At 59.8% G+C, this 13,939-nt stretch overlaps 1 protein-coding gene across 5 annotated transcripts in view; it reads left to right on the top strand.

Annotated features, from left to right (window-relative positions):
- The window catches only part of CARD11 (caspase recruitment domain family member 11), a 111,023-nt gene extending 97,412 nt beyond the window's left edge, over positions 1-13,611 (top strand). For 4 of the 5 annotated variants that reach the window (XM_022563452.2, XM_022563455.2, XM_022563451.2 and 1 more), the window contains 11 exons: positions 197-329; positions 903-1,104; positions 1,528-1,654; positions 3,925-4,165; positions 4,813-4,909; positions 5,281-5,376; positions 6,895-7,030; positions 7,819-7,998; positions 8,300-8,424; positions 9,829-9,944; positions 11,843-13,611. In XM_022563452.2, coding sequence (XP_022419160.1) covers positions 197-329; positions 903-1,104; positions 1,528-1,654; positions 3,925-4,165; positions 4,813-4,909; positions 5,281-5,376; positions 6,895-7,030; positions 7,819-7,998; positions 8,300-8,424; positions 9,829-9,944; positions 11,843-12,047 — 1,658 coding nt within the window. In that variant the 3' untranslated portion in view covers positions 12,048-13,611. The remainder of the gene's footprint in view (positions 1-196; positions 330-902; positions 1,105-1,527; positions 1,655-3,924; positions 4,166-4,812; positions 4,910-5,280; positions 5,377-6,894; positions 7,031-7,818; positions 7,999-8,299; positions 8,425-9,828; positions 9,945-11,842) is intronic. The other variant, XR_016387716.1, reaches the window with a different exon arrangement.
- The last annotated feature ends 328 nt before the right edge of the window (positions 13,612-13,939 follow it).

Genomic DNA, 13,939 nt, shown 5'->3' with positions numbered 1-13,939 from the left:
GAAGAGGTTACCGGGACTGGACCCTATACCCCCCAGGGCCTCCAGGACCCACTGACTGAGGCTGCTCCCTCATCTGGGGAGGGGGGAGGATTTGCCAGGAGGCAGAAAGGGAGGAGCCACCTCGGCCATGTCAGGAAGGCCGCGGGCCACCCTCCCTCCTGCTCGGGGGCCTGAAGCGTCCGTTACGCCTTCGCAGATGACAGCCACGAGCGGTTCCCCTTTGGACCCCCCTCCACCCATTCCTCCTCTTCCTCGCACCAGTCTGAGGGCCTGGACGCCTACGACCTGGAGCAGGTCAACCTCATGTTTAGGAAGTTCTCTCTAGAAAGGTACCGAGGTCACGGGAGAGGGGAGGCTGGGCTGAGGGGCAGGGATGAGGTGAAGGCTACTCTCCCCTCGATCCCCTGCAAAGGGGATCGTCCACAGCACCCGTATTCTAGAATCAGAGTCTGGGGATCATAGTGTCCCAAAGTCAGAAATCACTACCCCGGACCCCCAGCCAGGCCCATGTAGGAAGGGGCCTGCCCAGGGCCACACAGCCCGGCAGAGGCAAGGAACGGGACTCTCGTGTCGGACCGGCCCCGGGCCCCGCCCGTGACTCCCCGAAGCCCGGTGGGCTGTGCCCACGCAGCCTTCCCGGTGTGCGAGGAGGGGCCAGCAGCCCTTGCACCCGATGCAAGCAGCCAGGGCGTGTGTGACCTCCGTCTCCCGGTGGCAGTGCCTCCCGGGGCCCCTGCTTCTGGTGTGTGCCTGTGACAGCAGGAGCCGGTCGCCAGCTCTCTCCTAACGTGGCCGCTGCTGTGACTCCCCGGGGACGCTGCAGCCCAGGCCCCGCTCTCTGGGTGTCCCGGCCGGGAGTCCTAGCTACAGCTGCCTAACCCCCGTCTTATCTCCCGACGCAGACCCTTCCGGCCGTCTGTCACGTCCGTGGGGCATGTGCGGGGCCCCGGGCCCTCGGTGCAGCACACCACGCTGAGCGGCGACAGCCTCATCTCCCAGCTCACGCTGCTCGGGGGCAACGCGCGCGGGAGCTTCGTCCACGCGGTCAAGCCGGGCTCCCTGGCCGAGAAGGCCGGCCTCCGTGAGGGCCACCAGTTGCTGCTGGTGAGGGGCTGGGGGCTGGGGGAGGCAGCAGTTCTGGTTCCTCTGCACATCTGCTGCTGACAGCGCAGGGACCCCCACCCCCAAGCCTGCATTAAGCTGCGGATTCCCGGCCAGGAGGAGGGGTTGCCAGGGCGCGGGCCTGTCAGCTCCTCTCTGGAAGCCCCTCCCCGGGCCCTTCTCTCCACGACTCTTCACTCGTGTTCCTAGAGCCTGTGCACATGCACACGCACGCACACGTGCTCCGGGCGGTGGGCGGGAGGCACGTGAACCCCATTTAAGTGCGATGCTTTCTTCCCTCAGCAGCGCTGAGCTGGTCTTTGTTGAGGAGAGGTGCTTTTGTTCCCCGGCGGGGCAGTCTCACCCCCGCAGCTCCGCTCGCCTCGCCGTGGAGCCCAAGCAGGACAATGTGTCTTTGATATCTAGCTAGAAGGCTGCATCAAAGGCGAGAAGCAGAGCGTCCCCTTGGAGACGTGCACGAAGGAGGAGGTGCACTGGACCGTCCAGAGGTGCAGTGGGCCCGTCACACTGCACTACAAGGTCAACCAGGAAGGTGAAGACCCCAGGCGGGGCGGGCGGTCCCTCCCCTTGCTCATCTGCCCGTCAGGAGGACTGAGGGGGCAGGTGTGGGGCGGGAAGGGCAGGCGCGCTGACACACGTGGGCACACACCTGCCCTGGCGTGCCTCGGGCCTCTGCCCCACTCACGGTGGAGGCAGCACATCCAGCCGCGAGCAGACTGCCTGGCCAGCTCCCCGCTCTCTCTGCGAGGCTGAGGTTTGTTTTTTCTCTCTCGGGCTTCCCGGCCCTGACGTAGGCAGTGAGTCTGGGGTGACCGCCCCTGCACCCGCGGGCCCACTGAGCCGCACCGCGGCCAGGCCATCTGCTGCAGGACAGCCGGGCCTCAGCCCCTTCTCATCTGGCCCCCCAGCAGCTTTTTCAGGGTGTCTCCTCTTTCTCGACCCAGGCTCCTAAGCAGCGCCTTCCCTCTCCCTAACTCTGAGTCCTCGTTCTCACCTCTGGGTTTTTTCTTGCATGATTATCTCTGCAGCTGGGTCTTATTTTTAACCACCAGGGGCTCATGAATGTTTCAGCAGAGCACAAATAACCGCTCTCTCCCTAGCGGCTCCCCACTGCCGCCTGCTTGTCCGTGCGCCTTCCCGGCAGTGCCCGGTCAGTGTGGAAGGTGATGATGCTCTGTCCCCAGACACAGGGCCCAGCCTTCTCCTCCTGCAGGCGGGCTCCTCCCCTCTGCCAGGCCGGCATCCCAGCCCAGCAGTAAGTCTCCGGGCGCTGCCCTGCCCACCAGCCCCGGTGCCACAGAACCCAGTACGAGCAGAGCCCCCTGGCTTTGTGTAGCAGCAGCCCTGCGTCTGGAATTCAGTGGAAGAAGGGTTCCCTCTGGCAGGATCCTGTTTGTAGGGCCCATCCTCCCGGGTGGTGGAGCCCTCAGACGGTGATTGGTGTTAACCCCGCCCAGGTGGGTGGGAAGGGCCCAACCGGGAATCCCGTCTCTCCATGATCAGACAGGCCTGCTGGCTCCAGTCTCCCTGGCGTGTGAGGTGTGGGGCCTGTGAGACATAGCGTTTGAGGAGCTATTTCTGGGCCTGGCGATGAGGACTGTTCTAGCTTCCACCGTGTTATGGCTGTCTGCATGTGGGGCTGATTTCAGGATTTATGTTATGGATTTACGTCTTGGACGTTTGCTGAAAGTTGCTGCATTTATTGTATTCATAGTTTTATGCCCTGCTTCCTTCCAAAAGGAGTCATAAAATTTCACACTAAAGGGCAATGGTGTTAACTAAGGTTGATACACGTGCCGTGGTCCTACCACTTCGGAAAACCATTTGGCGGTATCTCCTAAAGCTGAATGTATACACAGTGACCTAGTAATTCCACTTCTGTGAATACATCCAAGGGAAATGAGTACATACGTCCACAAAGGTGTAAGAGTGTTCATAGCAGAGGTATCCATAGTAGCTGGAAACGGGATAAATGTGCACACCAGAGAAAGGATAAATCAGCACCACGTGGAATACTCTACAGCAATGAAAAAGAACACACCGGACTTTCCGGTGGTTGGGACTTCTCCTTCCAGTGTGGCGGGGTGTGGGTTCGATCTCTGGTTGGGGAGCTGGGATCCCACATGCCTCGTGGCCAAGGAGCGGAAACGTGAAACGAGGCAATATTCAATGGGGACTTTGAAAACGGTCCACACCAAAAAAAAAAAAAATGAACACACGATGCTATGTTGCAGCATCGCGGTTGAAGCTCACAGGCATGACGTGCAGTGAATGCCAGACACATTCTGGCAGAAGAGCACGTACCGTCTGCTTCCACGTATATGAAGCGAGGCAGAGCTCACCTGGGCTGCTGGCAGTCAGCACAGAGGTTACCCCTGCAGGGTTCTGACATGGGCATGAGGGAAGGATCTGAGTGGTGGTTACCCAGGTCTAGACATTTGTGAACATCCATCGTGCGGAATGCTTAAGGGTGATGGGGTTTACTGCATGTAAGTTACCTATCAATCAAAGACAAAAATGATAAAACACAAGCACCGTGTATCGGTAGGGAGGGACGTGGAGATCGCAGCAGAGGTCCTAGATTTGCTGCAACTTGGCACAAAATTTCGCTCTGAGCTTCTTGGCAGCCAAGACAAAGAGAGAAAGCCATCAGTAACTCAGCTGCTCGCTCATCGGGGAGGACAGACGTTTCCCTAACCACGCCCCCGTGATGGGAGGACCGCATCACAGGGGTGTCATCCGCGGGGAGCCCAGGAGTGGGAGGCCCTTCACGGATGGGTTTTGCGTCTTCTCCTTCCACAGGGTACCGGAAGCTGCTGAAGGACATGGAGGAGGGCCTGATCACGTCGGGGGACTCCTTCTACATCCGGCTCAACCTGAACATCTCCAGCCAGCTGGACGCCTGCTCCATGTCCCTGAAGTGCGATGACGTCGTGCACGTCCGTGACACCATGTACCAGGACAAGCACGAGTGGCTGTGTGCGCGGGTCGACCCCTTCACGGACCACGACCTGGACATGGGCACCATCCCCAGCTACAGCCGGTGAGACCGAGGGGGCCGTGCAGCTCGGCAGAGGGGCTCACGGCGGAGAGCCTTTGCCTGCCGACCAGCGACCACCCCCCATTCCCTCCTCCTCTTTGAAGCCCCCCAGGAATGTTGCTCTCTTAAATCCCGTTGCTTCACTAAATCCCAGAGCGCCGTCTTTCCATCATTACTGGACAGCTTAGATAGAGCCTGAGTTTATGCTTCCTGTGTTCGATGGTCATCTTTTCCGTAGCCCATCTCCCCAACGTCGTTCTGTAATTATATAGCAGTAGCCGCCGAGGGCTGAGCATCAGCCTGCCCCTGGTTAGACGCCCCGGACATCCATAAAGCATCCACAGACTCTGACTCTGCTGCCCAGGCCAGCCCTGCAAGGCCAGCCTCAGTAGACCCAATTTACAGATGAGGAAACCGAGGCTCAGAGAAGTTAAGCGACTTTGCCCCAGTACCAAGATGAGTCAGTGCCAGAGGCAGGATTCAAGCCCAGATGCTCAGTGCCCAGTCCCTCCCTGGTGTACCCCTGGGGCTCAGAGCTCACACCCTGCGTAGAGCCCCCTGCCCGGGCCAGGCCCCCGCCGGCTTCCCCAGGCTCGGCCCTGGGGTCCCTCCAACCCCTGAGGCTCCGCCCTCCCCTCTCACCTCCCCAGAGCCCAGCAGCTCCTCCTGGTCAAGCTGCAGCGCCTGTTGCACCGGGGCAGCCGGGAGGAGGTGGACACGGCCCACCACACCCTGAGGGCCCTCCGGGTAGGTCACCCAGCACCCCGCCGGCTTCACACCACCTCCCGGGCCCTTTTTGGAGGGGATCCCGAGTGGGAGCCATCCGTCTCCGTGGGATGGTGGATTGCAGGGAACCGGGCTCCTTAGGGCCGCCCCCTCCAGAAGGAGCCCCACCTCTGCACCCTCCCCAGCTGCGGTGCACGCTCCCCTCGGCCGGCTCCGGTCGTTGTTGGAACAAGTCCCGAGGCCCCTCTCACCCCCTGAGCTTGCTCCCTTGTCGGGAGTGCTTTGATCCACGACGGGATCCCCGCGAGCACAGAGCGGGGCTGGGAGCCGTCTCCCGTTCTCAGCGGCATCAGTATGCCGGCGGGTCTGACCGGTTGATAAACTGATTTCAGAACACCCTGCAGCCCGAAGAACCACTTCCCACTGCGGACCCCCGGGTCAGCCCCCGCCTCTCACGAGCGAGTTTCCTTTTCGGCCAGCTCCTTCAGGTAAAGCTCTCGGAGCGCCTGCTGACCTGCAGCCACGTTTTGCCGTAGCCCTGCCCTCTCCCTACCGAGAAGAGGAGGCTGTATCAGAACAGCAGTGCTCTGTGTTTGTCCCCCACTTGCAGCTTTTCACGGCACCTTACATCTTCCGTCCCATTTTATCCTCACAGTGACAGGTCGGTAGACAGTCTGCACCTGTTGGAAGCAAACCTCACTTTCATAAAAGATTTGAGCAAACTTAGGGCTAAAAGAAACTTAAACATCTTAGTTGCTCAAATATTAGTGGAAAAGTGAGGAGAGGAAAACAAACATTCCAGATATCCAGGTCCTCAGATTGAGCATTAAATTTATCTCTGAGCATCCTAGCAGCCAGGGAAGAAAGGGAAACCCAGCAGAGTCTTTATATCTTACCTGGTGCCAAAACGTTTTAGCTCTTTGGAAGCAGGAAAAATGTTTCCCTTGTACTTGATTCTAAGAGGTTTTTTTCCTTTTTCTTTTTGGCACGGATCATTATACGAGGAACATTGAACAGCCTCATGGGTGATGTGTTCAGAAGTGATTTCACATAAACGCAGAAGCATTCCATGCAGCCTTTTTCTCTATCACCAGTTCACAAAAGCTGAGAGTACTATTAAGATGTAGCCCCGCAAGGATGTTCCCGTGTTGGCTCTGTGCTAATTAGGCCCCAGCAGAGCTAGTGTGTCACTCCACTGCTCCATCCTAATGTTGGAACATGGGAAACCCAGAGAAATGGTTCACAGTGTGACCCTAAAACCCAGGTAGAGGCAAACAGGTAGCAGAAAGACACGGAGGTGGAAGGGAACCCTGGTGAAGTCCGAGGCACCCCTGACGGCAGGACCACGTGAGACCACACTTTTTTGTGCCCACACATCACGCATGAGTCCAAAACCCTGAGTTTTTGGGTGACTAACTCGAAGGCCAGTTAACAACAGAGCAGGGCTGACATCCCAGCTCCCTGGACTTTCCTCCCTGCAGAGGGAGGGCGTGGAGAGTCTCAAAGTAGCCCAGGGAGTATGGTGTCCACCGCTGGGCATCCCCTTCCACCCTCCAGGACTCAACTCTGCATGGTAGAAGGGCGCAGGCACTCCCCCGGAAGACTCGGGGTTGCCGAGGCAGGGGGTGAAGTCACCTGCACCCCCCGCCGGGTGGGCCGTTTTGGGGGCGGCCAGGGGTCTTCCACAGCCAGAGCGCTCCAGGCCTCACAGTGCCCGTGGATCCCCTAGATGTGGGTGGGATTGCAGGGGGGCTCCGTTGAGGGCCTGCTTGGGACCAGCCCTCTGGCAGCTCACGCCCAGCCGGGAAAGAGAGTGTGAACGTTTGTTCGCTTCCTTGTCTACTGACGGCGCCCAGACAGCTAAAGAACTTGCGCCGCCTGCTAGGTGTCCCCTGTGTTGAGAGGGGGCGTGACTGACCCAGGCGCCCGGGGCAGAGCCCGGATCTGAATGGAGGTCTCCAGAGCCCGGGTTACGCCTTCCTCCACCCCCACCCCTCTGTCCGCAGTTCGTCAGCAGGTCCGAGAACAAGTACAAGCGAATGAACAGCCACGAGCGCGTGCGCATCGTCGCGGGGAGCCCGCGGGGGAGCCTGGCCCGGTCCTCGCTGGACGCCACGAAGCTCCTGACCGAGAAGCAGGAAGGTGTGGTGCCAACCACCCAGCCCCTCCCCGCCCCATGCACGCGTGGCGGCCTCAGGGGTCTGGGCGGGCCGCGGGGGCCCCCGAGGGTGGGGCTGGGACGTCTCCTCCCTCCAAAGCAAGGGTAGCGCCTGGGGAGGAGCTGCCCGGCCCTGGCCAGGAGGACCGACAGCCACCCGGGCGCATCCTGCCAAGTTCCCCCGACCGACGCCCGCCGTACTTGGTTTGAGCCCAGACGCCCGTGTTATTTGGAGCTGTTTGCTCTGAAGCGTTTACCTATTGATTCTCTCCCCGCTGAGCACCGACCGCCATTTATCGTGAAGCCAGCGAGGGGCCTCCCGGTGCGCAGTCCCCTGTGGAAGGCCCTGCCGGCGGCGAGCAAGCCCTCCCAGGGCCACGCTGGCCCCGGCGCTGATGGTAACGAGGGCCAGGGGCGCCTCTCCACTCCAGCCTCAGCCCAGGCCCTCCCTGGACAGCTCAGCCCCTGGAGTGTGTTACGCGCTTCTTGCCGGCGCCTCCCGGCCTGTGAGCAGGGCCGTCTCCCTGGCCCAGCACTGTTGGCCCAGCTCCCAGAACAGAGCCCGGTCCACAGGTCACTCCGTAAACTTGCCTGGATGGCGGAAGGGCGTCCTGGGCCGCCGGCTTGTGTCGATTTGTGCGGCGGGTCTTGAGAACTAGCCCCGGGTGTCCCATCCCCGCTCCCAAATGGTTTTCAAGGCTCCATGGAGCCAAGAGGGCACCTGGGCTGCCCCTGCCCCAGGCAGTACCAGCCCTTCCCTGTCCCCTCCCAGAGCTGGACCCCGAGAGCGAGCTCGGCAAGAACCTCAGCCTGATCCCCTATAGCCTGGTGCGCGCCTTCTACTGCGAGCGCCGCCGGCCCGTCCTCTTCACGCCCACCATGCTGGCTAAGGCGCTGGTCCAGAAGCTGCTCAACTCGGGGGGCGCGATGGAGTTCACCATGTGCAAGCCGGGTGAGCCCCCCGCTGCAGGCTGCCCTCCTTTCCCCTCCCCCGCCGCCTGCATCAGGGCCTCCAGAGCCGACGGAAGGGTGTGGATGGCTGGCTGCCGTGGGGCCTGTAAAGTGGGACCCTGACCTTGCCCTCAATTGAGAAGCCTCGGGGTCTAGTGGAGGAGACGAGATTCACTTCCATGTGGCCAGAGAGGGATCAGACGTGCAGCGCTGTCGAGCCCAGGAAGCAGGGCGGGGCCTGGACGGGACAGTCGGCCCGAGACCACCTGTGCCGCCCTCAGGACTGGCCCCTCTCCCCACAGATGTTGTCACGAGAGACGAGTTCCTCAGAAAGCAGAAGACAGAGACCATCATCTACTCCCGAGAGAAGAACCCCAACTCCTTTGAATGTGTCGTGCCCGCCCACATCGAGGCTGTGGCGGCCAAGGTGAGGCCGGCTGGAGGCTGACAGGGCTTGTGAGCCACCTGCGCCATGGAGAGGGCGATGCTCTCACCTCGCCGCGGGTGAACCTTCTTCCTCTCTCCCTCTACCACGTGCTAACGTCTCCAAGCCCTGTCCTGCGGGGTTGGGGGAACCTCCTCTGTTTCTGAGGGCTTCCTGGTGGTGGTCCTCTGGTCTGCGTCGTTCAGGGATGTGTGTGCGCCTGGCGGTGATAACAGGGGCCAGAGGTAGCGAGCAAGAGGGCGACAGGCACCGTGGTCGCCAAGTGGGGGAAGTGGACCATCAGAAGGCTTCTTGGCAGTGACGCAGAAAAGGCGTTTGCACGCGGTCTGGAGTCTGCTGGAGCCAGGCTTTGAGACCCTGGCCAGCCCTGAGCGTGGAGTTCTTCCTCGCTCCAGGGCTGGATGAAGGCGGGGTTCTCAGCCCACGAGGATGACCACGGCCCCGGAGTGTGGGACGGTGACCTGGGGGACGGCAAGAGCAGGAGTCCAGCCGGAGATTCCGAACTTGCCGCCCAGCCGATGGTCACTCCCGCCCCCTCTCGCATCGTCACACGGATCGAAGCACGGGCAGAGCTGTCGGCCCGCCTTGAAGCGTTTGCTGGGTATTAAAGCTTAGGGAATCGTGACAGCTGGAGCCGATGGACAGTGAGTGGGCAGGGCTGGAGCTGAGAACATTCTGGCTGCGAAGGGGTTCCCATCCAGGAATCCGTGCTGTTAGAAATCGAGCAGCGGCTCTGCTGGCGAGACAGGAGCGGTGGCCGGGGGCACAGGGGCCTGGGGCTGGCCATCTCTGCCACTGGACCTGGGTGCTGGTTCCACCGGCACGTTCACTTTGTGAAAATCCACTGAGCTGCAGGCTTAGGAGCACGTGCACTTTGCTATATTCAAGTTCTGTCTCAGTGCAGAGGTTTAGGTGGCACCTTCAGCAAAACAGGGATCGTCCTTCTTCAGAAACGACGCGTTCTCAGGCCCCAGGGAGTCGTGCTTGAGAGCCCTTACATCCTCCCCGGACCATCCAGCCGCCTCACCTTCCCTGTGTTTTCCACCCACCCCGTCCTAGTACCCAGAGCGCCTCCGCAGGCAGAATAGAGGAGCAGGTGTTCTCCACACTGACTTGGGTTTTTATTAAGACTCACGCACACTGCCTGATTCACCCCGGCACCCATCCCTGTGCAGGGAGAGCCAGGTCTCCGGACGGGGGGCCTTGTCTCTCAGAGGTTGGGTTCTGCCTGGCTCGTTCTCTGGTTCAGCGGGGGGGCACGCGGGGCTGTCTCGCCCCTGGCTCTGTCCCGTGGAGCCAGACCCTGCCCGGTGGACCCGCCCCAGGCACCCACACAGGCCGAGGAGGCAATGGGCCCCCGCTGACCGCCGGCCACTGTGTCTGCAGAACAAGCACTGCCTGCTGGAGGCCGGGATCAGCTGCACCAGGGACCTGATCAAGTCCCGCATCTACCCCATCGTGCTCTTCATCCGGGTGTCGGAGAAGAACATCAAGAAGTTCAGGTAGGGCTCCGGGACCCCCCGCAGGGGCCCTAAAGCACCCCTGCACTCCCTGACCTCACCAAGCCCCTGGGGCTCCCGCCAAGAACAGCTGGCTGTGTTGGGCCCACCCCCTCCCCCGAGCATCCCTTTAGTGAACCCTTATCGAAGGTCAGTCCCCGGACCGGGGGACATGGCCCTGACCCCTCCAGCAATGGAAACAGTAACACACGCACACACACACACACGCGCGCGCGCGCGCAAAACGCGTCCAGGAGGATGGGTGCCGGGAGGGATGGGGGCGCCCTGGGACCCAGGTGGTCCGGGAAGCCAGCATTGGAGCAGGACCCACCACGGCGAGGCCAGGCCGGGCAGGTGCAGAGGGCACAGCTGGCGCCCAGACCCCGAGGCGGGGATGGCCCAGAGGAGGCCAGTGTGTTGGGCAGAGCGGTGAGAGGTGACTGGGGCCGAAGGGGGTCCAGACCACACCGGGCCGTGTCGGCCACGGAAAGACGTGACGTCTCCTTCTGAGTGAGACGGGAGCTACTGACGGTTTTGAGGAGTGACTTAATCTAATAAGGGATGTAAAGGCCCCGCTGGCTGCTGCGTTGAGACACAGGCATCGTGACAACCCACACGAGGGGTAGTGATGCTGGGACCACATCCTGTCTGGCGGGCGATGAGGAAAGGCCCGATTCAGGGTCCGTGTTCAAAGTCGGGCCTGTGTGATTGTTGAAGGGTTAGCGGTAAGATTTGCTAGGAAGAGGAAATCAGGGTGATGCTGAGGTGGGGGAGGGGCGTGGCCTGCCTGTCACGTGGCACCATCTCTGATCCCCACCCTTCCTTGCAACACAACTGCAGCTGACACTGAGAGAGGTCAGGCCACTCCATTCTCTCCGCAAATATTTACCGAGTGCCTATTGAGTGCCGGGCCCCGGGACCCCATGAGTGAGCAAAGGAGCGCAGAGTCCCCACCTCACCACCTCCCACACGTTAGGACGGCTGCTGTCCAAAACGCATAAACTCACACCTGTTGGCCCAGATGGGGAGAAATTGGAGCCCTTGCGCACTGCTGGTTGGGAACGTAAAAGGGTGCAGCTGCCGCGGAAAACTGTAAGGAGTTTCCTCGAAAATTAAAGTAGAACTACCGTGTGATCCGGAAATCACACTTCTCAGTCTCTACTCAAAAGAATTCAAAGCAGGGTCTTCAGGAGGTATTTGCACAGCCACGTTCACAGCGGCATCATTCACGGTAGCCGAAAGGTAGAAGCAACCCAAGTGTCCGCTGACAGATAAATGGATAAACAAAATGTGGTCCATCCCTACGAGAGAATGAGATTCTGCCTTAAAAAGGAAGGAGACTGACGCATGGTGAAACATGGCCGGACCTTGAGGACATGATGCTCAGTGAAACAAGCCAGACACAGAAGGACAGACACTGTGCACTTCCACTTCTACGAGGTCCCTGGGGGTGGTCAGATGCACAGAGACAGACAGTAGAGGGGTGGGTGCCAGGGGTTGAGAGGCAGGGGGAAGTGATCGTTTAATGGGTCGAGTTTCAGTTTTGCAAGACGAGAAAGTTATGGAGATGGATGCACTTCGCTGCGAATAACTTACCACTGCTGAAATGTACACTTACAAGTGGTCAGGATGGGAAATTTTATTTTACGTGTACTTTATCACAATTAAAAAGACTTTAAAAGTCCCCACCTGTTAGGATTCCCTAAGGAACAGAATAAAAGGGGACAGTGCGTAAGGTGCTAAGTGGTAGAGGCTATGGAGAAACAAAGCGGGGAAGGCAGCGTCGGTAGGGTAGGGTGCCCGGGTGGGGGGGGCGCGGCAGCAAGGGGTGGTCCCACAGCACGGGTCCGCCCAGCCAAGCCACGCCCCTGTGCGTCTCCCTCGCCCTTCCTCGCCCGCAGGAAGATGCTGTCCCGGCCGGAGACGGAGGAGGAGTTTCTGCGCCTGTGCCGGCTGAAGGAGAAAGAGCTGGAGGCCCTCCCGTGTCTCTACGCCAGCGTGGAGGCGGACATGTGGGGCAGCGTGGAGGAGCTGCTCCGCGTCATTAAAGACAAGATCGGGGACGAGCAGCGCAAGACCGTCTGGGTGGACGAGGACCAGCTGTGAGGCGGGGGCACCGCTGAGTCCCAACGGGACTCGGGAGGGGGCTCCGAATCCCGCGGGGCCACGCCGAGGGGCGAGGGGCGTCCTGCTGCCTAGACGGCCTGGGGGCTCAGTCCTCCCGTTGAGGGAGAAGGGAGACCCTCCAGGGAGCCCCCCGGGAGCAGATGCTGGTCGGGAGGGAGCAGGGAGCGGTCCACTCCACCCAGGGCTGACCTGCTGAGTCGGCCAGCCCTGCAGGCGTGAGTCGGGAGACAGGACCCCACGAAGGACACAGAGCCAGGTCGGAGGCCAGCGGCCCCTGGAAGCCGGAACAGCAGTTGAATGTCACGCGTGGAATAGGTGTGCTGCCCGTAGGGAGGGGACCTGAAAGCCAGGCATCCCCCAGTCCTCGGGACACAGGATATGCGCATTCCCAGGCAGAAGGGGAGGGGTGCCCTGCTGTTGTTTCTCGTGCATTAAAATTTCTCCAATTCCTTGTTTTCAACCAATTGTTTAATAGTTTGCAGAGGCTTTCAGCTCTTGCACCCTTCCTCACCTACAAACCACTCCCAGCGAGCTCAGTTCAGGCCCCGTGTCACATGCAGGGTGAAGGTAGGGTGACCGTGCATCCCAGTTTTCCCAGGACAGGCCTGATTTACAGCTGGGTTTGGGGTTGATCACTAACAGCACCCGCTCTGACTAAGATGCTTCCTGATTTGGACGATAAATTGTATCGTCACCCTGGGAAGGGCCCCCCCCCGCCACCTTTCATAGGCTGCCGGGAAGGTCTCACTGTCTACACCCCTGCATCCCCTGGCTGCAGCCACAGGCTAGGCCCTCCTGACCCAGCTCCCCGGCACGTGTGCTCCGGCTCTCTGTGCAGGTAGCATCCTACGTGATGCAGCCTCGCTCCATCTTTCAGTTCAGGAAGCAGCACGTGGTCCAAGGCCCTCCGGTGGGCTTACTGCCCACGGCCCAGGAGCCACACTCCCTCCACAGCAGACAGCAAAGGCTTTATGGGCTCTAGAACCATTCTTCTTCTTGACCCTCTCAATGCAAACTTCCTGAGTACAGACCCAACAGGCACAGCCAAACCAGGCCAGCTCCAGCCTGGCACCATGGCGAGTATTCATTCAGCAGCTGGTAGGTAGCAGGCTGGGGTTCAGACCTAGGTCTGTGTGTTCATGGGAGTTGTGGGAGCAACTGCTCGTTGATAATCCACGTCTACACTGCCTTTCTCACCAACCGAATCCTGGTTTTCTCCTGGGAAACCACGCACACAGCTAAAAGACCATAGTCCCCAGCCTCCCTGGCAGCTAGAGTAATCAAAGAAATGTAAGGCAAGGTCCAGGGTAGAGACAAAGCAGACAAACAGCCCTTCCTCCCGTTTCCTGCCTAAAATACAGACGTGATGGCTGGATCTCCTGCAGTCATTTTGGATCTTGAGGTGCCCTTGAAGAGGGAGACCCTGCACGGAGGATGGTGGAACAGAAAGCCAGAGTCACTGGTGACACTTTGCAGCCCGGGACTGCTGCTTGGGTTTCTTTTACATGAGACTGAAATAAATTTTTATCTTGTATTAAATGGCTGTTATTTTGGTCCTCAGTTACTTGCAGCCTCGAGCAATTCTTAACAGACATAGTTTTGAATTGCTTTATGGTTTCAGATACCATGGACATGAGTTGATGACCCTCTGGTAGGTTTTATTGAAGATATGAATTATTAATAAAAGAACTCTTAACAAATACCTCATCCTAAAACAATAGTGTGTGTCCTGTAGCAGTTTCTAGCATTTCAACTCTTAGAAATTGCATCCGCACCACAGAGCCCTGGGAGGTATGAGTTGGGGGTGGGGGGTCCTAGGAGGGGGCCGGGTTCTCTCCTCCCTGTGATGACCCACCTCTACAGCACAGGGT

The sequence above is a fragment of the Delphinapterus leucas genome, chromosome 15 (assembly GCF_059928025.1).
Source record: "Delphinapterus leucas isolate spDelLeu-1000000601 "Yukka" chromosome 15, BTC_Dleu_Yukka2, whole genome shotgun sequence".
Lineage (NCBI taxonomy): Eukaryota > Metazoa > Chordata > Mammalia > Artiodactyla > Monodontidae > Delphinapterus > Delphinapterus leucas.
Note: the sequence above shows the minus strand (reverse complement) of the source record. Positions and strands in the feature narration are given on the sequence as shown.